At 47.7% G+C, this 21,273-nt stretch overlaps 1 protein-coding gene across 10 annotated transcripts in view; it reads left to right on the top strand.

Annotated features, from left to right (window-relative positions):
• The first annotated feature begins 3,180 nt into the window (after positions 1-3,180).
• GATAD2A (GATA zinc finger domain containing 2A) overlaps positions 3,181-21,273 on the top strand; it is a 67,367-nt gene continuing 49,274 nt past the window's right edge. For 2 of the 10 annotated variants that reach the window (XM_053299867.1, XM_053299863.1), the window contains exon 1: positions 4,577-4,713. Coding sequence is in view for 3 of the 10 variants with exons in the window: in XM_053299858.1 (XP_053155833.1) it covers positions 4,676-4,713 (38 nt within the window). In the remaining 7 variants the exon portion in view is untranslated. Of the gene's footprint in view, positions 3,386-3,463; positions 3,713-4,553; positions 4,714-19,806; positions 20,296-21,273 lie in introns of those variants that run through there. The other 8 variants (XM_053299862.1, XM_053299861.1, XM_053299858.1 and 5 more) reach the window with 7 other exon arrangements.

Raw genomic sequence — 21,273 nt, 5'->3', positions numbered from 1 at the left:
TGCAAACCAGGCCAGACCCCTGCTTAGCAAAGGAGACCATGCATGCTCGCTCCCACAAGACCAGTTCTTCTCCCTACCAGGTCATCAGTGCCTACCCTCCTGTTCCCTGTGCTGCCCTTTGCTCCTTCCTCCTCCAGAACTCTCCCAGATATCTCTCTAGTCACTCCTGTAGCCTGCTCTGTAGTCATTCCTAGGCTGTGGAATGTGTTCCCTTATAGAAATTTGAGGTTAACATCTTTGCCAGCCTTCAAACACATATTTTTTTAGCCTAGCTTTTGGTAATCTCAGAATGTGTGTTAGATTTTTAAATTGCTGTTTTTAGCAGTTGATTTTCTTGTATTTATTTTTGAGAACTGCCTGGCGCCTTTGGAGTCAGGTGGTAGATAATTTAAATAAATATCTGCCTGTGAACCTGTCCAGACCCTCTATTTATACCCCACTCTGCAGGATGTTGACATAGACCCAGCCAATTCCAGCCCAGATGTCACCTTGGAAATTGGCCACAAGCTTTACCTGCAGAGTTCCTTCTGCTTTAATGGGATTGGATAGTATCTTTACCTGCGGGAGCCTTCTCACTGGACAGTTTTTGGATTCTACCTAGCTTTGTATACTACTGCCTGTAAACCAGGGGTGGACAAACCTGGTCCTCCAGCTGTTGTTTAACTTATTTATTTTTTAGTGAACTTTTTAAGGAACTTTGGTTGAAAAGCGGTATATAAAATATTCATCGTATTCATAACTACCGTTCCCATCATCACAGTCATGCTACTGTGGCTGGGGATGGTGGGAGTTGTAGTTCAACAATAGCGGAAGGGCCAAGTGTACACACGCCTGCTGTAGGCAAAGGCAGAACCAGCCAGCCAAGGGAAACCAAAGATCAATCACAGGGTAAAGCAAAGCTAGCACAGGTTAATTTTCTTGGCAAACAATGATGGGAGAGCCCCTTTTCCTCCCCACTTCCCTTTCTTGCTGATTTGTGTGTGTGTGTCTTTTAAATGCACATTTAAAATGTGTAGCACTTTAAGACTAGCACTTGATAGGGTTGCAATGAAGGCCTGGGAAAGGATATTTATATGCCGTGACGTGTATATACCTGCAAAGATTAGAATTGTCCTTACACTGGTTTTTCCCATGACACCCTCTGGATGCAAACACTGGACTTTGAAGAAGAAAGATAGAAAAAGCATTGATGCTTTTGAACTTTAGTCTTGGAGAAGACTTTTGAGGAGACCATGCAGGAAAACAAACAAATGGATCATCGAACAAATCAATCCAGAATTATCACTCGAGGCACAAGTCATTTGTGCCCAACTATAGGTTCAAACTATCATACTTCAGACACATTATGTGAAAACCCAGCTCCTCTGAGTCCATAAAGCTGGGAAAAGTTGAAGGAAAGAGAAGAGGACGGCCACCAGCAAGGTGGATGGACTTGATTACTACAGCCATGAATGCACCACAGAGAGACCTTAAAGGCGAAGTTGAAGACAGATCGTCCTGGAGAGAATCTGTGTGGTCACTAAGAGTTGGCACCAAATTGATGGCATTTAATCAATCATTTTTTAAAGGTGCTGATAATTAAGGTATGCTCTAAGAGTCCAAAGTGTCCCTTAAAACATGTAAATCTTTGCAGCAGTTTTAATAGCAGTTAAAAATACGTTCACTTGCTATTTTGATTTACATTAAATTATAGATTAAAAGATAATTTATATATTGATATAATTATGTAATTAGTAATTACATATTGATAGACTAATTAACAGCCCTAAACCATAGAGAAGCTGCAACTTTGCAGCTTTATTTGGCGGGAAAAGAGCTTTTTGAATCTTACCAGCCACACCTCCTCCCTGGCTCCGTGAGCTTCCCCTCTACGGCTGAAACTTCTCATTGGTCGAATTGCTTTTGCCCGTCAAAACTGGCGAATGAGGGTAAAGTTCCTCTTTTCATTCACTTTGCGCTCCTCATTGGGTACAGCTGCCTGCCAGTCGGCATGCGTAATCAGTATAGGGGCGGGGCGAAGGGCTGAGAGAGCTTAGTAGTTAATTATAAGCCACAGAAAGATGGCTTATAAAAACGTGAAGCAGCAGTCGTTTAAGATTGGCCCCTTTTTGTTTGATTGACGGATCAGGTTTGCACATGCGCTTTGGAAATTAAGTTATAATTGTAATAACTTTTTTGTGTCAAGTTTATTTACGGTCAAAGACCAGAAATCAATAATTCTTAATAAATAACATTTATATATTTTTGGGAATTTTTTATTGAAAGGAGGTATATAAATATACGTCGTGTTCGTTTTTAATAAACAGGGCATGGCAGTCTAGGGTGGAGAATCGGGTCAATGGAAGACCAGAAGTTCCCCCGATTCCTAAGGAAGGGAGGGCGGGGGACCGGGGGGGGGTCCCATTCCACCGAAGCCTCTTGCAAAGTAGCTTATGGCAGAGTGAAGTGTCATTCTGCCCTTCCTTTGAGTTACTCTATGGTACCTTGGCTCACTTTTTGTATTGCGTGAGTTTCCCTCCCCCCACTGCGAATGCCTTTTAATATCTTGACTCGCCCCCCTTTGGACACTAGCAAGCAACCCTTCTCTAGCCAGAAGAAAAGAAATACTTTAAAAAGCCGTCGTACAGTTCCAAGCAACACGAAACTTGGTTCCCCTCCCACCACCCCACACTCTTATCTCCCAAATCAAATAACATTTTCCCACCCGAGAAATGTCAGGAGCTAGGGCGGCTCCCTTGTTTCCATCAAAAAGAGCCCCTAGCCACTCAAGAGCGGCTTTTGCTTGCTAACCGGAAGTTCCTGCAGCTGAAACCTCTTTCTCACCTCTAAGGCAGGAATAGGAGCCGTGGGCGCGGCCCAAAAGTTGCCTTGAGGCGCACGAGACTCGGCGGGGGCGTGGCCTGGCGAAATGTTGGAGGCGGAGCCTCAGACAGTCGCGAAGCGGCACGGCTTGGGAGAGCCGCCTTGAGGCGAGCTGGAAGGAGAGGGGTGTGGCTTAGCGCCCTGGGCGGAGGAGGAGAGAAACCTGGGCGTCGGGGGCGTGGCTTGAGTGGGCGCGCGGTCGGGCAGGGCTTGATCCGATTGGAGGAGAGTGAGAAAGGGGGCGCGGCCGGCCGCGCGTGGAGACTTAGAGTAGCTGCGTGGGCGTGGCCTTGGAGGAGGCGGGGCTGTGGGGGGCTTGGCTCGGTCGCCCGCCTTCTCCCCGCGCTTCCAGTCCAGTTCCCGGTGTGGCGCGCGGTTCCCTCTCCGCGCACGCGCACTTGCTCCCTTCCCCCCCCCGGCTGTGGCCACCTGAGGCAGCCGCCTCCCCTCCCCCACCCCGTCAGTCAGGCCGGCCCTGCGAGGAGGCGGCGGCGGCGGCGGCGGCGGAGGGGAAACTCCTGAGGTGACGCCCAGGACCCCGGGGTGGGGCGCGGGGGCTAGAACTATACTTCCTATCCAGCCTTTTCCAGTGCTCATGAGAGAGCTTCGTGCACTACTATTGATATTATTAGTGCCGCTCTGGGTTTATCTACTTTATATTAGAGCTGGCTGGTTTTCGTTGCCCGTGTGTGTGCTGGGCTTGCCAGTTCCCTCGCTCCCTGGGGCTGTCTGTGTCGTGAGGACCCTGGTTAGGGACTCGTGTCGTGCCTGGGCTGTTGCTGGAATGTGTGTGACCTCTTATAGGGCTCCTTGGGCCGATTGCTGCCACCCTTCCTGCTGGTGTTATGAGGCACGCGGAGCTCCTTGGCTTCTTAAAAGTTGTGAATATATATGCCTTGCTTCAAATTTGTGCAACTGGCTGATGGTTATTGCTGCTGTTAATGCACTGAACTAGTTGACTGAGCATTTTAAGTTTTGATTCCATCCCAAATTTTATATTCATTAGGAGGAGATGATTTATTATTATTTGATTATTATTTTATCATTATTTTATTTTATTTTATCATTTTTTAATTATTTTATTCTGTATATTTCTCTGCATATTGAGTTCTGAATATATTTAACTTCCTCATTGGGGTTGATTGCTATTATTATGTACTTTTATAGTTTATTGGTTGTTTTTAATTTTGAATACATCTAGTATTTTATGTAGTGCATGGGGGGCTTAATAATAATAGTAGTCCCGAATGCACCATAAATGCATAATAGTCTCCAATGAACTATATATACATATATATTATTATTGGGCACCAATATAGTTTATTGTTGGCTGTTTTTTTTTTAAATTTGAATGTATTTAGCATTTTATATAGTGCATTGGGGATGTTGTTGTTAGTATCGACTCATATAGCTCATTGGTGGCTGCTGTTTTTATTTTGAATATGTTTTGCATTGATATGTGGTGTACTGCAGGCTACTGTTAATAAATAAAAGTAGCACCCAATCAATTTTATGTATTTATTTATCTATAATAATAATGCCTGCACATTTGGTAAATGCATTATTGTTGTTAAAAATTATACAATACTATTCATATTTAGTTCTAGAGTGTTCAAAGCATTTTTTCATACAGAGTTCTGTTCTTCTTCCAACATTGTGAGGTTGGTTAACATTATTATTTCTTGTTGCAGAAATGGGGCCTAGCCTGAGAGAAATTCAGCTCGCCTAAGGCCACAGGACGGGTCGAATTTGTGGCAGAGGCAAGATTCGAATTGTGGGCTTCTTGGCTTGTAGTCACTGCACAACATCCTGCATGCATCATTTTGGTAATCTCTCCAACAGCCCTGTAAGGTCAGTGGTGTTATCTCTATACTGTATGAAAGTTATTTGGACGGCTATGGTTGATACTGAAGCTTGCCTCATGCCACCATCGGTGTTCATGGCAGAGGTACGATTTGAACTGGAGACTTCCTGATTTGCAGCTTGGTCTTTTAACCACTTTTGGAATAACAATCAATCATAATCAGCTTTGGTTATACAGTTACAGGCTCCAAAGCAATTCATGTACTCTTTCTTTGCAGTCTTTACAAAAGCTCTGTTATTGTTGTCTTATGGGGGCAAGGACGACACTGATATGAAGGGAGTGGCATTCTTAAGGCCCCCTGGCAGTCAAGATTCGAACCCCTGACCATAACTCAGTCTCTTCATCCCATGCAACACTGATTTCATGGAGAATAGTTGTATATGTGGTGGAGAGGCAGAAGAACTATGGGGTCATATTCTTGTGCTAAATTATGGAGGATTTGAGGTGGGGGGTAGTTGTATAATTGGGAGGCTTAGGCTTTGTGGGGAACGAATGAGTATTGAGGAACTTGCACCATGTGGAAAGGCAGTTGATGTGCGGTTTCCCCTGATGATCCTTTGTGGAGGAGTAGTTTTGGGGGAGCTTTGGGTATGACAGAAGACTCTTGAGTGTGTGTGTTGCGGGGTTTTTGTGGCCCATATGGGGGAGTTACAGAGGAAGAGGGGTGTTCTGTCATGGGGAAGGGGTGGTATGTAGGGTAAGGTGAAAATAGAATTGAATAGAGATGTGCTATGAGGAAATAGGGATGAGCTATGAGATGTTTTGTGGGAGGGGAAGTAAGAATGCTGGAGGGAAGGTTCTGTATTAGGGCTAAATGAGAGCATCCTAATTCCAGCCCACCTTTTGGAAAGAGCAGGAATCCTTTACTTCAGGATCCATTGGAGCTCCCCAGATGTTCTGCTTTGATATTGATTGATTGATTGATTGATTGAACTTACATACCACCTAATATAGCAATGTCTAGATTCCAAAGAAGTTTGGTCTGGACTGTAGGGTGGTGGCAACTTAGCTGGGGTGGAGAGGGATGGATGATGATTGGCACACTCCCCTAAAAAATAAAAATAACACGTAGGAGGGGTCTGTGATGAAGACGAGAGATGCAGGTGTTAAGGGAAAGGGGACTTCTCTATAGAATTGATTACTGGGGAGGAGGACAGTTCAGAATGAGAATGGGCTGTATTGGCAACAAATGAGAAGGTCGGGAGTGGGGAGATTGGATCAAAGTGGTAGGTTATCTGGTGAATAGTGGTGACGGTGTGTGCACTGTATCCACAGAGAAGAAATGAAGGTGTGTGTGTCAGGGAATGCTGAGGGCAGGGAAGAGTACCAGGGAAGGAGGATACCAGGTTAGGGACAGCTAGAAAAGGACAAGGGGATAAAATTGACAAGGTGGTGTGGGAATACATGGATCTAGCTGTTGTGGGAGGGATAAGGGTATGTAGAAGAAAGGAGTGCGGAAATCAAGAAGGGGGGCATCAGAGGGCATAGAATCAGTGGCACAACTAGAGGCATGTTGGATGTTCTGTGTGGGGGTAGGAGGGGGCCTGCTGAGGTTGGTGGGGGGGCATTCATGGAAGGTCTGCGGAAAGGAAACGTGAACTTGTGGGACTTGGTTCCCCTCTGTTGAATCTTCTAGCCTTGACAGAATGGTGGGCAGCTCTTGGCCCCCCTGGCAATTGGGAACAGAGTTGCAGGCCGGCTGAGGCTAGCCAGAAGCCTGAGAAGAAACCAGGGGAGCACATTGGCAGGGGTTGAATGAGGAGGAGAGCGGAAAGGAAGTTGGGAGAGTCCAGCCAGGGGAAGCAGGTTCCCCAGCACCAAGGGAGTGGCTTGGGGACGACTGGAGGAGCGCTGACGATCCTGACTCAGGGAGTGGTGGACAGGCAGGCTTTAGGGGAAAGGGTGTGCCATTGAGAACGGAAGGTGTTCTATGGCAATGTAAGGCTGGCAGTCTTGCCGTGTATTTTGATGGCCAGTCTGGAGGGCCTTCAGGGGTAGCTGCTGGGGGGGGGGCAGATGGGAGATGCAAGGGGTTGGTGGGTTCTGCAGATAAGGTGCCTTTTGGGAAGTATGTATCTGGGGGAAATGTGCTGTATTCATGAAACTGGTTAGCAGGGAGAGTGCTGGGGTATACGTGTGTACAGGACAGAGGGTGAAAACCTAGGTAGGTGTGTAGAGTAGGCCATGTGTGTGTTGCAAAAGATGTGGGGTGGAAAAACCAGGAGCGATGATGGCTCAGCAGGGCAGGGAGGGTAAAGGCCATAGGAGAACATTATGTGAGACTGGCGGGCATGTCATCTCGATGGAGATCCAGAGGGCATTTAGCGCAGTGGCCAAAGGGCACCTTGGCCAGTAGCCTGAGGAACAGCAGAAGGATATCTGGGCAATTTAAAATATTTGCACCCCGTCCCTCCAGTGCACTACTGCTCCGGGCGGCTCACAACAATAAGATAGACACAGATACAATAAAAGTAATAAAATTAACTAAATTCTTTTTTTTTAAGTCAGATTAAAAACCACGATTACTAGGTTCAAGTTAAAATTGAAAATTATAAAAAGCTAAAGAAGCTAGAGAACCTACCAGATATAACAAAACAATAATGGAGCATTAAAAAGCTTCCTTTAAAGAGGTGTGTTTTGAGATATTTTTTTTAAAACGCTGAGGGAGGGAGCATGGCAAAGCTCTTCAGGGAGGGCATTTCAAAGCCAAGGGGCCGCAACCGAAAAGACCCTGTCTCTAGCCCTCACCAACCAGATCTTTGTAAGTGGCGGGGTCATGAGCATATGCTTTAAGGACATATCTGAGAAATGGATGCCAAAGCAGGCCAGAAGGTTGCATGAAGAGGAGTGGCTGATGCATACACCAAGACATTGGTGTATTTTGGAGAGGTGCCTCGTGAGGGGCCCTCTAGAAAGTGAGGAGCCCCAGGAACAAGGGTTCTTAATTGTACACATGCCAGCATTACAGTGATAACTGGCAAGGGAATGTACAGGGCAGAATATTCTCGTCAATGGAGTACAAAAATCTGATACTGTATGCGAACTGTGTTTACAAGGGAGTTTGCAAAAAGAACTACTTGTAACCGAAGGAGCCATCCCTACATCCTTCAGTTTGGGAAATGGGACTTCTTTTCAGCCCTGTTTGGCATTCTACTCTTTTGCCTACAATAATGTTCTCAGCACCGTTCTGGAAGCCTATTCCTCCAGTGACTGTTGCTGGTGTCTATCATGTTCCTTTTAGATTGTGAGCCCTTTGGGGACAGGAATCCATCTGACTAATTTAGTTGTTTTTTCTCTGTGTAAACCGCTTTGGAAATTTCTGTTGACAAGCGGTATATAAATATTTGTTGTTGTAGTAGTGTCAGTTGGCTAATTCAATCTGAATGTAAGCAAGCAATACAACATTAAAATGCTATGTAGAACTTCCTTTTTTTTGGTTCCTTGCTCCTTTGTTTCATCTGTTGCTTGAAAACATTTCTTGTTTGTTAATAATAAATAAATTATTATTGTTATATCATTTTAAAAAATAAAAATGCAGTCATTTGGGCTGTCTGTCATGTGTGTATGTGAGAGAGATTCCTTATGGCATAGCACTTTTTCTTCAGAAAGTTGTCAAGAAAGTTCTTGTAGGGTTGTATAGGGTACTTACAAAAAAGGTCATTTTTGAGAGATTGGTTTTGCCTCGGGATGAATATGGGGAAATTGTAGGGTTTTTAGAACTGTGGCTAAAAAACGTGTTGTGTCTGTGTAATTAAAAATATTTTAGTAGCCTACCCCTATATCCAAATCAGTTGTTTGTAGTCTAAAAGGGATACATTCATGGAGACAGGTATATTAATGGCTACTGGTCTTGACAGCTGCAGGCTATCTCCAAGCTCAGAGACAGGTTACCTCTGAATATGAGTTGTGGGGGAGCAGCGACAGGACAGAGGGCATGCCTTCACCTCCTGCTTGTGTGGCTTCCCAGAGACATGGGACTGAAATTGCCTTGGTCGCTCAAGTGGATGACCTACAATGGGAGCTAGACAGGGGGAGTACGTCCCTGTTGGTTCTGCAGGACCTCTAAGTGGCATTTGATACCATTGACCATGGTATCTTTCTGGACCGCCACTCAAGTATAGGGACTGGAGATACTGCTTTGGCCTTTTCTATGGCCCTTTCTTTGGTGGGAGGATCCAGAAGGTGGTGCTGGGAGGGGCTACTGCTCATCTCCATGTTTTCTGAATCAATGGCTCTATGGCCATTGGCCTGTGGGGTCCCACAGGGTTTGCTTTTGTCCCCCATGCTGTTTAATATCTACATGAAACTGCTGGGAGAGGTCATCCAGGGGCTTGGACTGAGTTGTCAGCAATATGCAGACGACACTCAGCTTTATCTCTCCTTGTCACCTGATCCTAGGGAGGCAGTGGATGTCCTGAATCGAAGGTTGGAGGCCATGATGGGTTGGATGTGGGCTAATAAACAGAGATTGAATCTGGACAAGACAGAGGTAACGTTGGACAGTAGGAGAGCCAAACGAGTTGAGAAGATTCTACTGGTTCTGGATGGGGTTGCACTCCCCTTGAAGGAGCAAGTACGCCGCTTGGGGGGTATTGGTGGACCCAGCTCTACTTTTGGAAGCTCAGGTGGAGGCGGTGGCCAGGGATGCTTTTGCACAGCTTTGGTTAGTGCGCCAGCTATGTCCCCTTCTCTAGAAGGCAGATCTGGCCACAGTTACCCATGGCTTAGTCACGTCACGGCTATGTGGGGCTGTCCTTGAAGAATATTTGGAAACTGTCGCTAGTGCAAAATGCGGCAGCGAGGATTTTATCTGTAGCTGCTCATTGGGATCACATTACACCCATTTGAAAGAGCTGCACTGGCTGCCAGTTTATTTCCAGGTCCAATTCAAGGTGCTGGTTTTGAACTTGAAAGCCCTTAAAGGTTTGGGCCCTGGATTCCCAAGGGACCGGGAGGTTCCTCGGTTGCTGCCTTCTCAAGATCATTTGGGCACCTGGAGCATTTCTGCTCCAGGTGCCGACAATGAGGGAGGCTTGGCTGTCATGCATGCGGGACAGGGCCTTCTCAGTTGTTGACCCCAGGCTCTGGAATGTTCTCCATCACAGTTTTTAGAAAGCGTGTGAAATCTTGGCTTTTTACCCAGGCTTTTATATGATTGTTTCTGTTGCTGCTGCTTTGTATCTTTTATGGTTATATTGTGCTTGTTTTTTAATCATTTAATCAGATCTGTATTTTTATATTCCAAATAATATTTTAACTGTGTAATTTTTGTAGTCTTGTGTTAGCTTTTGTGTTAACTGCCTTGAGATTGTTGTAATAAAAGATGGTACAGAAATGTAACAATAAATAAAAGAAATCTGGTGGGCTGCTGTGGGAAACGGGATGCTGGGCCAGATAGGCCTTGGGCCTGATCCAGCAGGGCTGTTCTTATGAGAAAGCTGCATTCCCTGGTTGTTTGGACGTGAGTTTTAATCATAATAGATACCTAGCTGGGAGGCTTTTCTAGTCTCTCAACAGCTTTGTGGTGTAGGTTATGCTAACTTGGCCAGAGCCACCCCATAAACTACCTGAGCACAGATGCAAATCCAGATCTCCTGCATCCAAGCCCAGTGCTCTTGCCATTAACCCACAGTGCTCTATGGTGGAAATGGAAAGTTGAGTTCTTATCCACAGAATGGTCAGCTACCCCTGACAATTGATTTCTGTTCCTGAAATAGCTGGGGAAGTGAGACACTTCCTTCCTCTTGGCTACAGTGACAGGGATGTTTAAGTCCTCAGGTGATCTGAACTGCCCTACTTTTAAGATTATTCATCCTGTGTTTTCTGTGTATCTGTTGAGGCTCTCCAAGGTATCTGCTGAGGCCTTTTTCAGCCCTGCTATGCCAGACTATTTTGACCAGAGATCGAACCTGGGTCCTTCTGCATGTAAAACACGAAGCTCTGGACCTCTTGGTATAAGCTGCCAAGTACCAAGTCTGACCGCTCATTCATCTAGCTTGATTTTGTCTGTTTTGACTGTCAGCAGCTCTCAGAGCTTTTGGTCAGAGCCTTTCCTAGCCCCGCTACCTGGAGATGCTGCCAGGGATTGAACCTGGGGTCTTCTGTATGCAAAGCAGCAGCTTTGTCGCTGAGCTCTGGCTTAGCTGTTTCCTAAGAAAATAACTAGATTAATTTGTGCAGGGTGGAGGTGGGGTGGATATGGTATGCATATTCCACACTATTAACTCCTTAGTTTCCCCAAGTCAACCCGAAACCAGACAGCCTTTTCCAAGGATTTGGAGAATCTAAAAGAATGTGGCTGATTCTTACTCTTCTCATTTTGAAATCTCACCTTACTTCAGGGTGGGCCAAACCTCACTAAACTGAGATGTTTCAGATAGTACAAACTTCCCTCTTGTGTGAAGCTCCACTTTCTTTTGAGATGCCGGGATGCCAGATTCTGCCAACAAGCGCGCTCTGTGTGTGAGTGTGAGTATGAGAGAGAGAGAGATCCGTCCATCCTGGTTTCCAGTGGAGCAGCCGTTTTTTTGCCTTGTAGTGTCAGTAAAATCTAGGCGAGACAAGATGCCACAGGAAAAGGAGGGGAAGGGTGACAGGGAAAAGAAAACAGGATCAACCAATTAATTGTGCAAGATCTAATCTCTTGTCAACAACTTCTCCAAGGTTCCATTTATTTAAATGAGGTTGGCTGTTCAGCTGCTCTGAAGTGCTGCCTCCAAAAAGTGAGGTGCAGGGAGGAACCCACAGCTGTTGCCAAGGAGTTTTGCTGGTCGAAATGGTTGGGCTGGAGAGACAGAAGCTCAGCCCCTTCATCACAAAGAGGACTGGGCTTCCTATGGCAGGTTTGGGGTTTTGCTGGTTAGTTGGGTCAGTCAATGAATCAGCCCTTGCCTTCAGAACAAATAAACTCTTCCTCCTTTGGGGCCAGTTACATCGCCTGATGACTGGAGGCCTTCCAGGATTCACCAGCTTGAGCTGGTGCTGACCTACAAAACCCTCTGTGTCCTGGGACCAATGTACCCAAGGCAAGGGTTCTCAAACTTGGCTCATAGGATCATAGGGAACTGCCTTCTGCCAAGTCAGAACCTTGGTCCATTTAGCTCAGTACTAACTTGGTACTGAGCTAAATGGCAGCAGCTCTCCGTGGTCTCAGGCAGGAGTCTTTCCTAGCCCTGCCTGGAGATGCCAAAGACTGAACCGTCTGTATGCCTAGCCGACGCTCTACCACTGAGCTACATCCCCATCCCCTGCTGGAGGAGAGAGACCTTTGGTCTCATCCAGCTTGTTTTTTAAAAATGTTCTTAGTCCTACCAAGGCCATTGTGGTTGGGGATAATGGGAGTTGTAATCCAACAGCAAGTTTGAGAAACCCTGATCTAAGAGACTGCCTCCATCCCAAGATCAATTGGGAACATTCTGGTGGGGAATGCCTATCACCTATGTCTCAAGTCAGGTCACCCAAGATCTTAACTTCAGAATTCCCCTTCCCCTTGGGAGGCTCACCAAAGTCTGAGCCTGCGTGTGTTCCAAAAGCTGTGTGGTGATGGTGTGTGTTTGTTTTGAATCAAACTGACTGTGGGGCCTAGGGGCTAGGGTAGAGCTGAGGATTATGTAAAAGGTTGGATATAAAATATTGATTACAGTTTGTGACCCTGCTTTCCTTCAAGGAGACCAGGGCAACATGCATAAATCTGCCTAGCTGCTGTTGGAAATAGGGTGTTGAAGTAGAAGGATGTTTGGGTGTCATCCAGTTGGGTCCTTTTTATGTTCTTAGACCTACCAAGATCTTCACTATGGCCTTTTTGTACAGGGGGTGGCATGAAAAGCTCTCATCTTGCCTTACAGAGCTGTCGTCAAAGGCGAAGAACCTATCCTCCAAAACAGTTTAGTGGGGCAGGGTGATGGTGGGCTCATGAGTATCCACTTGACTTGTCACCTCTGAATGAGCAAGCTGGGCTTGTAAAAACTGAGGTCTAGTGTCATATCTGCGAGATTACCAGGTGGGATGGAGCTGTCTTCTGAATCAGATCATTGGTCCATGTATTTAGTATTGTCTACTCTGTCTGGCAGTAACTCTCCAGGGTCTTAATCGTTGCCCAGCCCTGCTATTTATAAGATGCTGGGCACTGAACCTAGAACCTTCTGTGTAGAAAGCATGTGTTCTCCCGCTGAGTTATGGCCTTCTCCCCTACTTCTAGACTACTGTTCCCATTTTACAGATGTAAATAAATCTGAAAGAGAACTGGCTTGCCAGTGGTAGGTTTTTTATTTTTATTTATTTATTATTTTTACATTTATATCCCACTCTTCCTCCAAGGAGCCCAGAGCGGTGTACTACATACTTGAGTTTCTCCTCACAACAACCCTGTGAAGTAGGTTAGGTTTTGGCTGGAGGGGTGAGCTAGGACACTAACCTAAAGCTCCTACTTCAGCTGAGCTTTAGGCTCCATCCAGAATCAGATCAGTGATATGCTTCTGTTCATGTTTGTTTTCAGCAGTTCAGAAAACAATATTTTTTAAAAACAAAACCCAGATGTGAAAATATTGTTCTGGGGACCAGAAGATGCTTCTTGTTCATGTGTTCTCTCTCTCTCTCTCTCTCTCTCTCTCTCTCTCTCTCTCTCTCTCTCTCTTCCCATTTATTTACCTTAAGTTGGCTCATCTTCTTGTCAAAGTGTGCATTTTCCTGCCACCTCAGCATTCCCCTAAAACTGGTTATGCTAAGCAGTTTCGTTTACAGTTGTGTTGAGCAATGCTCCCACTCACCCTTTTTCAACTAAGTTTTATAGCCAAAGGGGCTACTTCTCCAATGAATAAATAATAGATACCTTTTTCAGCCTTGAAGTCTACAGGATTCTTTTTCAATCTTACTTGGCCAGGAATTCCTTATGCCAGTGATTTCCATCTGTGTCCTGGGGCACCTTGGTGTGCCTTGAGAAAGCAAACCCGCCATCTTGGATGCATTCGCTTCTTCATGCTTCTCTGAGCAGGCAGGGAGGCCCTGGACAGCACACTGATTCCCCAGCCTCTTTCTGCTGTGGGTAGGGAAACAACCTTTACAACTCAAAATACGAATCCAACTCGACTCTCAGTATCGCAAGGGGAATCTCCTTCCATATCCGTCTTAGCTCCAAGCTCAGTCTTACAAAGAGGCTAAACTAGCCTCCATTAGAAGCAAGGCCTTCTCTGTTGCAGCCCCAATGTTCTGGAACTCAATTCTGTGGAAGGCTTGCACTGCCTCCTCCCTACAGACCTTTTGCAGACAGGTTTAAAACATTTTAGTGTCAGGGGGTCTTTGGAAAAACAAGAGCCAAAAACTGACTGCTGATATGCTACCCTTGATATTTGTTGTTTATATTTAAATAGCATGCCCAGCTCTTAAAAACAAGTCCTCCCACAGCAGCTGAGACCACTGGAGAAAGACAGTCACCATATAAAACAACAAAAGAGAAAAACAGCAGTCGTTTGAAATGCCAGCTAATATGGGCAGTTTAAAATCCTTTCCAAAGAGGAGGGCTTTCCCACTGTCTGCTAAAAAGCAGAGGGAAGGGGCTGGATGAAGATCCCCAGGGAGGGGATTTCCAGGATTAGGAGCTGCCGCCACCAGTAAGCCCTGGGTCTGGTCTCTAGCAACCAATATTTCCCTTGCTGGTTCTTAATACTGGTTGTGGTTTTTTTAGAAACATGTTTTAGTTGTATGTGTAAACCACCACTTAAAAAAAAAAGAAAGAGTAGTGGTCTTTTAAAAATAAACCATCCTGCAGGGCCTAGAGCACCTTCCTTATGAGGCAAGGCTACAACACCTGGGGCTTTTTAGTTTAGAAAAAAGACAACTGTGGGGAGACATGATAGAGTATATAAAATCATTCATGGAGTGGAGAAAGTGGATAGAGAGAAATTCTTCTCCCTCTCACATAACACTAGAACCAGGGGTCATCCCATGAAATTGAGTGCCGGGAAATTTAGGACCAGCAAACGGAAGTACTTTTTCACACAATGCATAATCCACTTGTGGATTTCTCTGCCACAAGATGTGGTGACAGCCAACAACCTGGATGGCTTGAAAAGGGGTTTGGATAACTCCATGGAGGAGAGGTTTATCAATGGCTACTAGTCGGAGGGCTATAGGCCACCTCCAGCCTCAAAGGCAGGATGCCTCTGAGTCCCAGTTGCAGGAGAGTCACAGCAAGAGGGACGGCATGCCCTCAACTCCTGCCTGTGGTTTCCAGCGGCATCTGGTGGGCCACTGTGTGAAACAGGATGCTGGACTAAATGGGCCTCCTTTGGCCTGATCTAGCAGGGCTGTTCTTATGTTCAGAAGGGAGTAAGGACACACAAGGATTCCCTGATGCAACCTGCACTTCCACCGACAGAAGAAATCCAGAAGAATCTTCTGTCCAGAAAGCAGATTCCTTCCCTGAGCCAAAGCAGGAGAAAGCAATAGAATTGTCTCGTAGCAGAGTTGGGAGGGACCTTGGAGGGCCTCTAGTCCAGCCTTCTGCTCCATCACAGGAAACTGCTACGGCACCTCCGAGATGCACCTGTCCAGCCTCTGCTTGGAAGCCTTCAAAGCAGGAGAGTCCACCACCACTGCACAAAGTAGACTGCTGCACTGCCAAATAGTTCGTACAGTTGAGAAATCTCTCCTAATGTCTAGCCTGAACTTGCTTCTTTGTCATTTCAACCCACTGATTCTAGTCCTCAGGACCAACAGAGAACAAGTCTGCTCTTCAGTTATCCTAGTGCCCCCCCCCCCCCCCGCCGCTTTAATCCTCTGTACTCTATTGGACTTGGTTTCCAGACCCCTCCCCATATTAGTTGCCTCTGAACTCATTGCAGCTTATCAACATCCTTCTTAAAATGGTGTCTCCCAGAATTGGAGACAGGGTTCACAGGGTTCCGTGATGAACTGAGCTGTGTCACAACAGCAAGGAGGATGAGAATTGTGGTAGGCTTTATGCCTGGTTCTTAAAGCCTCTGCTTATATCTCTGGCTTTCCTAGCTCTGTGTTGCTAGCAGCTGCCCCATATTTTAGCTAGTGTTGAAGATGCCGAAATACACCTGTGCCCCCACTTTGGACTATTCTGATCTGTGCAGATAGCTAGTCCCCACACTGACCAGTATACTCCAAACTGGCATGTTTTTCTCCCCGATAAAAATGGTGCTTAGTCTCCGACTGTAGCGGTCGAAGGGCCTGTCTCAAGAGAACTCCTTGCTTGTGTGTGTATGTATCTGGACACATTAATATTCAAGAAAGCAGGTGATGTAATCCTTGCTATTTCTGTCACTGCCATCTTCAGCCATAACCTAAAGGGAAAAACCGCTCTCTCTCTCCCTTGATTAGCATTCCATTAAGGCAGCCAGGTTGCTGGGCCCAGTTTTTTGTTCAGACTTTGGATAACAGTAATAGTGGCTTACGTTTGTGAGAATGGAGTTGTAATAAATTGTGACTGGTATCCATGCCTTGGCCTTCCATGAGAATGAACGTGGTTTATTAGCTTTCCTTTGAAGGTGTGTCATGTGAAAGGGCTTGTGTATCTCATGCACCTTGGATAAAACTGATCACAGTTCGTGTTTGCAAATCACCTTCCAGTAATATACAGTGTTGTCAGTGCTTAGCATCTGCGCCTAACTTGTCATGACTGCTGAGGCTGGGACAGCTATCTTGCTATAAGTACCCCTGTAGGGAGAGTATCGCCAGACATAGGAAGCTGCTTTACATTGAGTCCACCCTCTAGTAGTCCTTTTTGCCAAGTTTTGTTCATTCTGGAGAGCAGGGGCCTCCAGGGCTTGGTTGCAGAGAGATCTTTCTCGGCCTTTTGCCTCGAGTTCCGTTTTAAGTAGATATGCCATGGACTGAACCTAGGGCCTTCTGCGTGGACAGCAGGTGCTTTGCCACAGAACACTGGTCCATTTAGCCTGGCGCCAGCTGTTCTAGGAACATAGGAAGCTGCCTTATATGGAGTCCATTGGTCCATCTAGCTGCATATTGCTCATACTGACTGGTAGCAGCTCAGGGTTTCAGTAAGGGGGCTTTCCCAGCCTGTCCTGGAGATGCTGCCAGGGACTGAACCTAGGACTTTCTGCATGCAGAGCAGGAGCTCTGCCCCTGAGCGACAGCCCCCATTTTGTCTGGCAGCAACTATCCAGGGGTCTTCCATAGCCCTGCTATCAGAGATTGATCCTGGGGCCTTCTGCATATGCTCTTCCAGTGAGATCTCTTTTCATGCACGTGCACCCTTGCACACCTCCCTCTCAGTGGAATTGGTATAAATGGCTTGTGGTTTGGTTTTACCTCCACTGCAAAGGTATCACCATGTGTAATTCCTTTGCTCTCCCCATTGAAGTTGGTGGCAGCTGATCTCAGAGAAAGGGGTGTCCTCAAGGCCACCTTTGGGATGGGGGCAAACCTCTCTCGGGTGCCTGAAGGGGCTGCCTACCTCTTGATTGACAGAAAAGGCTCTGCACCTTTAGGAACCTGCTTATGTTGAAGGCACACCCCAGACAATGTCTTCAGTGGTATCAGATCCATCGCCTTGTTGAACTTCAGCTCCCAGGAAGCTGGTCAGTCTGGTTTGCTTCTAGTATAGAGAGAGAGATGCCTCTGCTCCATTTGCCGAGGTGGAAAGATGGCAGCCCTCTTTCCTCTGGGCCCACCCTGCTACTGCCAACTCACAGGGGAGTGTAATTAACGCAGCACAGCTGATGCCTGCTGTCTCCAAATGCAGTGTCACCTTAGGGGCGTGCCCCAGGATGCGACACCTTACAGACCTCAGGATGCTGACAGCCATCTCGGGGCTGGTGACAGCCTGGATTGTGCCTTCTGGCCTGATTTGTGCTTGATTTTTAATAAGTGTTTACCCCTGTGACTTTTTTATTGCAAGTGTTGCTCTCGCCTGCAATGCTAGATTTTGGATCTTATGACCAAGTTGGGGGGTGCGGGGGGGAGGCAGAATGAGAGCAGTGTGGAGTGAGTGAGCTACGACTTCACTTCTAAATAAATCATATAAAGTTGCTGATTAGGCAGAGCATGTGACTGTAGAAGGTCGTGTAGACCAGGAAATCCTGAAGTGTGTGGACACTGATATAAACCTGCTTGCTCTTGTACCAAAGATTTGTGTGGCTCTGTCTCCTTTTACATCCAAACCATTTTTTCCCCCAAGCATGGATATGGATATGTTGTACATGCCCACACACCCATAAACACCCAGATTAGCTCTACCACCAGAAGTCTGGCATCTCCCAAATGATGCTCTTGGACAAAATGGCCTTTCATCCCAGAAATGGGAACAGAAAGCTTATGAGGCACCTTGCAAGTCTAAGGAAGTACAACAGTTTATTATGGTTATTTCTTGTCTCTTCCACCTGGTTCTAGGGTTGGGAGGCATGGAATTGAATAAAAGCTCAGCACAATAAAATAGAAAAACCAGTTAAAAGGAATACACACCCACCAAACACAATGTATCTGAGGGAGTAGATTTTTGCCCACCAAACCTGAACTTCCACTGAAAATAGGACTGACTTTTGAGTTAAACAGCATTAAGCTCTAATTCTCTATTATTATTACTATTACTATTAGTACTACTACATTTATATCCCGCTCTTCCTCCACGGAGCCCAGAGCAGTGTACTACATACTTAAGTTTCTCTTTCACAACAACCCTGTGAAGCAGGCAAGGCTGAGAGAGAAGTGACTGGCCCAGAGTCACCCAGCAAGTCTCATGGCTGAATGGGGATTTGAACTCGGGTCTCCCCGTCCTAGTCCAGCACTCTAACCACTACACTATGCTGGCTCTCATGTCTCTATGTCTGTGTGTACCTGGGAGTAAACACACTTCTCAGTTGGGACTTTACATTAGCGATCTCTGCAACAGTACTGGCTTAGGATGGCAGTATTTCCGCTCTGAAGCTAATTCCTGAAATCTCTGCAAGTTACTTCTGAGTGAACAGCCATAGGGTTAGGCTAGTGCAGTCGGATCCCATATATCCTGGTTACCTTTAAATCCCACTTCTCTGTGGGTGGATGCATGCACGCCCACCTGCCCCCCCTCCCGTTTTATCCTCACAACAGCCCTGTGAAGTAGGTTGGGCTGTGAAAAGGTGACGGTGGAAGCTTAACCAGTGAACTTCATGGCTGAACAGGGATTGGAACACAGCACTCTTCGGCCCTGACCTGACAGGCTAGCTGTTCTGTCACACTGAGCTCAGCAGGGCAGGCTGGCAACTGTGTGCAGGATTTCGGCCCGCTCCTGTGCAGGTATGCACAGCGGCATGTTTCCTTGCTTTCAGCTGGCATGCATGGTGCCCTACAGAGGCACGAGCCGTCCAAAAGGAGCTGGACGGACACGCAGGCGACGGTCCTGCTGTTTGAAGTCTGGCGGCAGCTTGGGCTGGCTTCGCAACAGGGATCTTTGCAAGAGAGCCAGCCTGTCCCTGTTTCGTTGCTTACGGGCCCCGCTGTGGGGACTGGCTCTCCCGAAAGCGTGCACAGGCTTGCAGCTGCTGCAGTCCGTGGGGCTGAATTCCGCGTCAGCAAGCCCAGGTCCCGCGGCTTCCAAGGAAGGCCCCCTTTCGCCTTGACTGAAGGCTCAGCGTCGCGGCCAGAACATTCGTGCCCAGGGGAAAGGCCCCAGGGTGAGCTGTGGCCGTCCCCTGGGGCCTCGTGAAGGCGCTAGGCCGCGGCGGGGAGCAGGACGCGCCCTCTCCAAGGCCATCCAGGAGGGACAGCGAGCCAGGAGCTCTCTGGGAGCGGCGCCCTGGCCGGGTTGGGCTAGGCCGGGCTGTTTCTTCTCCTCCTCCTCCTCCTCCAGGAGGCACAGCAAGACCGGATGTAGCCGCCGCCGCCTCGCTGCCTCGGCTGGTCGCAGCGCACCCCAACACGTGGAAGGAAGCCCCCCTCCCCCGCCTCCAGCCACACATACCCAGCTTGGTCCGCCGCTGCGTGCGCCCTGCCTCTCCACGTGGCCCCAAAGAGAGTCGCGTAAAGGAGGGAAGGTGGGTGGTAGAAAGAAACGGGGGACCCCCGGCCCCCCTCCCCACGCTGCTTCATCACTCCCCCCCCCGCGCCTTTCTGTGCGCCTTCCTTACACCGCCCCAGGGGGCTGATCTGGCCCAAGGCATCCCAACCGGTTCCCCCTCGCTCTCCCCAGCGGCTCCATTTTACGCAAAGGAAAAAGGGGAGGCTGGAGGTGGTGGGTGTAAAAAAAAAAAAAATGTTTGCAGCCGAATTAAAAGCTTGATCGAGGCTGGGGGTGACGGAGAAGAGAACGAGAGCGATCGGGGGGAGGGACCGAGCGAAGTGGGCAGGCGCTTTGCGCGCATGCTCCTCGGCGCGACTCCATGTGGAAGACGCGCATTTGATAAAGGGAGGGGGAGACGGCAGGAGGAGGATTAGGGAGAGGAGGAGGAATCTAGCCGGCTGGTTTAAAATAGGAGGCTTCTTCGCTTCCCTCCCCCCACTTTTGGAGGGGGTGGGGTAACAAACAGACAACCCACCCAGCAACCTTAGGTCATCTTAACCAGAAGCGGATCTCCCTCCTTCCTTTTATCGGGATTGCACCAGCGGCTTTTGTAAGTCAACCTCTTAAAAGTTGGGGGTGAGTGGGGGCAGGGCAGTAGAAGTTCTCTCCTGGAGAGCGGGGCTCTCTGCTGAATTCCGGAGGAGCGCCTAGAGTTGAGGGGTTGGTACAAGTGGATCTCTTCTCTCTACGCCGGAGTTGGATCTGGCTGGGCTAAACCGAATCCTCTCCCCTTTCACCCCAACTTCTTCGCAATCGGGGAGAAAGAGCGTAAAACTCCTTAGTCGGTTGGGCCTTCTGGACTCCAAACCTGAGTGTGGAAGGGACGCATTGGAAAAGATTTCTCGAGAGGAGAGGAGAGGAGAGGTGCTTGCTCTATGCGTGTGTGTCTGTAAATCTACCAAGTTCCGGACCCTGGTTTGGCTTGTTTAGTGAAGATGAGAAGGCCGAGAAGGAGAGGGAGGCTGCTTAGGAGTTGCCTTTTGGGGTGGCCTTGTCCACCCTCCCCTTGGCAACATTTTTGCTTCAAACAGGAACTTTTTCTTGGTCTAAGACCGAGACAAACTAACATTTGTCTCCCCAGCCAGTCAGACTTTGAGAGTGGGTCCGAGTGCTAGATACCAGCCTTCGAAAAAGCATTTTGTCTCTGAAAGTTCTCCTAGCTCATCCCACCCCCACACCCACTCTTCCTTCCCTGGCTGGCTGGCTGGCTTCCTCTTCCTCCTTCCACCATCACACTCCCTCCCGGTTTGGGAAGGAGAGACTCCATGGAGTTAGGATGCCGGAGAGGCGGGTCAGCGGGAGGTGGGGGGTTCAGAGCTCCCAGTGTTGCAAAATATGTGTTTTTAAAATGGTACCCCTGCTGCTGCCGTATTTTAGGGGTGGTGGAAGCATGTTCGCGTGCCATCTTACGGGGTGTTTTTTCCAAGAGGGACTGAGTGGGCTTTCTGGCGTCTCCTAAAGCTTGCTTATTTTGGACCAAAGGTGTGGCACCAGTTTTCTTGGGGGTGGGCCATGGGGAGAGGTTGCT

The sequence above is a fragment of the Hemicordylus capensis genome, chromosome 2, assembly GCF_027244095.1.
Source record: "Hemicordylus capensis ecotype Gifberg chromosome 2, rHemCap1.1.pri, whole genome shotgun sequence".
NCBI classification, from domain to species: Eukaryota; Metazoa; Chordata; class Lepidosauria; order Squamata; family Cordylidae; genus Hemicordylus; species Hemicordylus capensis.
The sequence above is the reverse complement of the archived record's forward strand: the minus strand, read 5'-3'. Positions and strand labels throughout refer to the sequence as shown.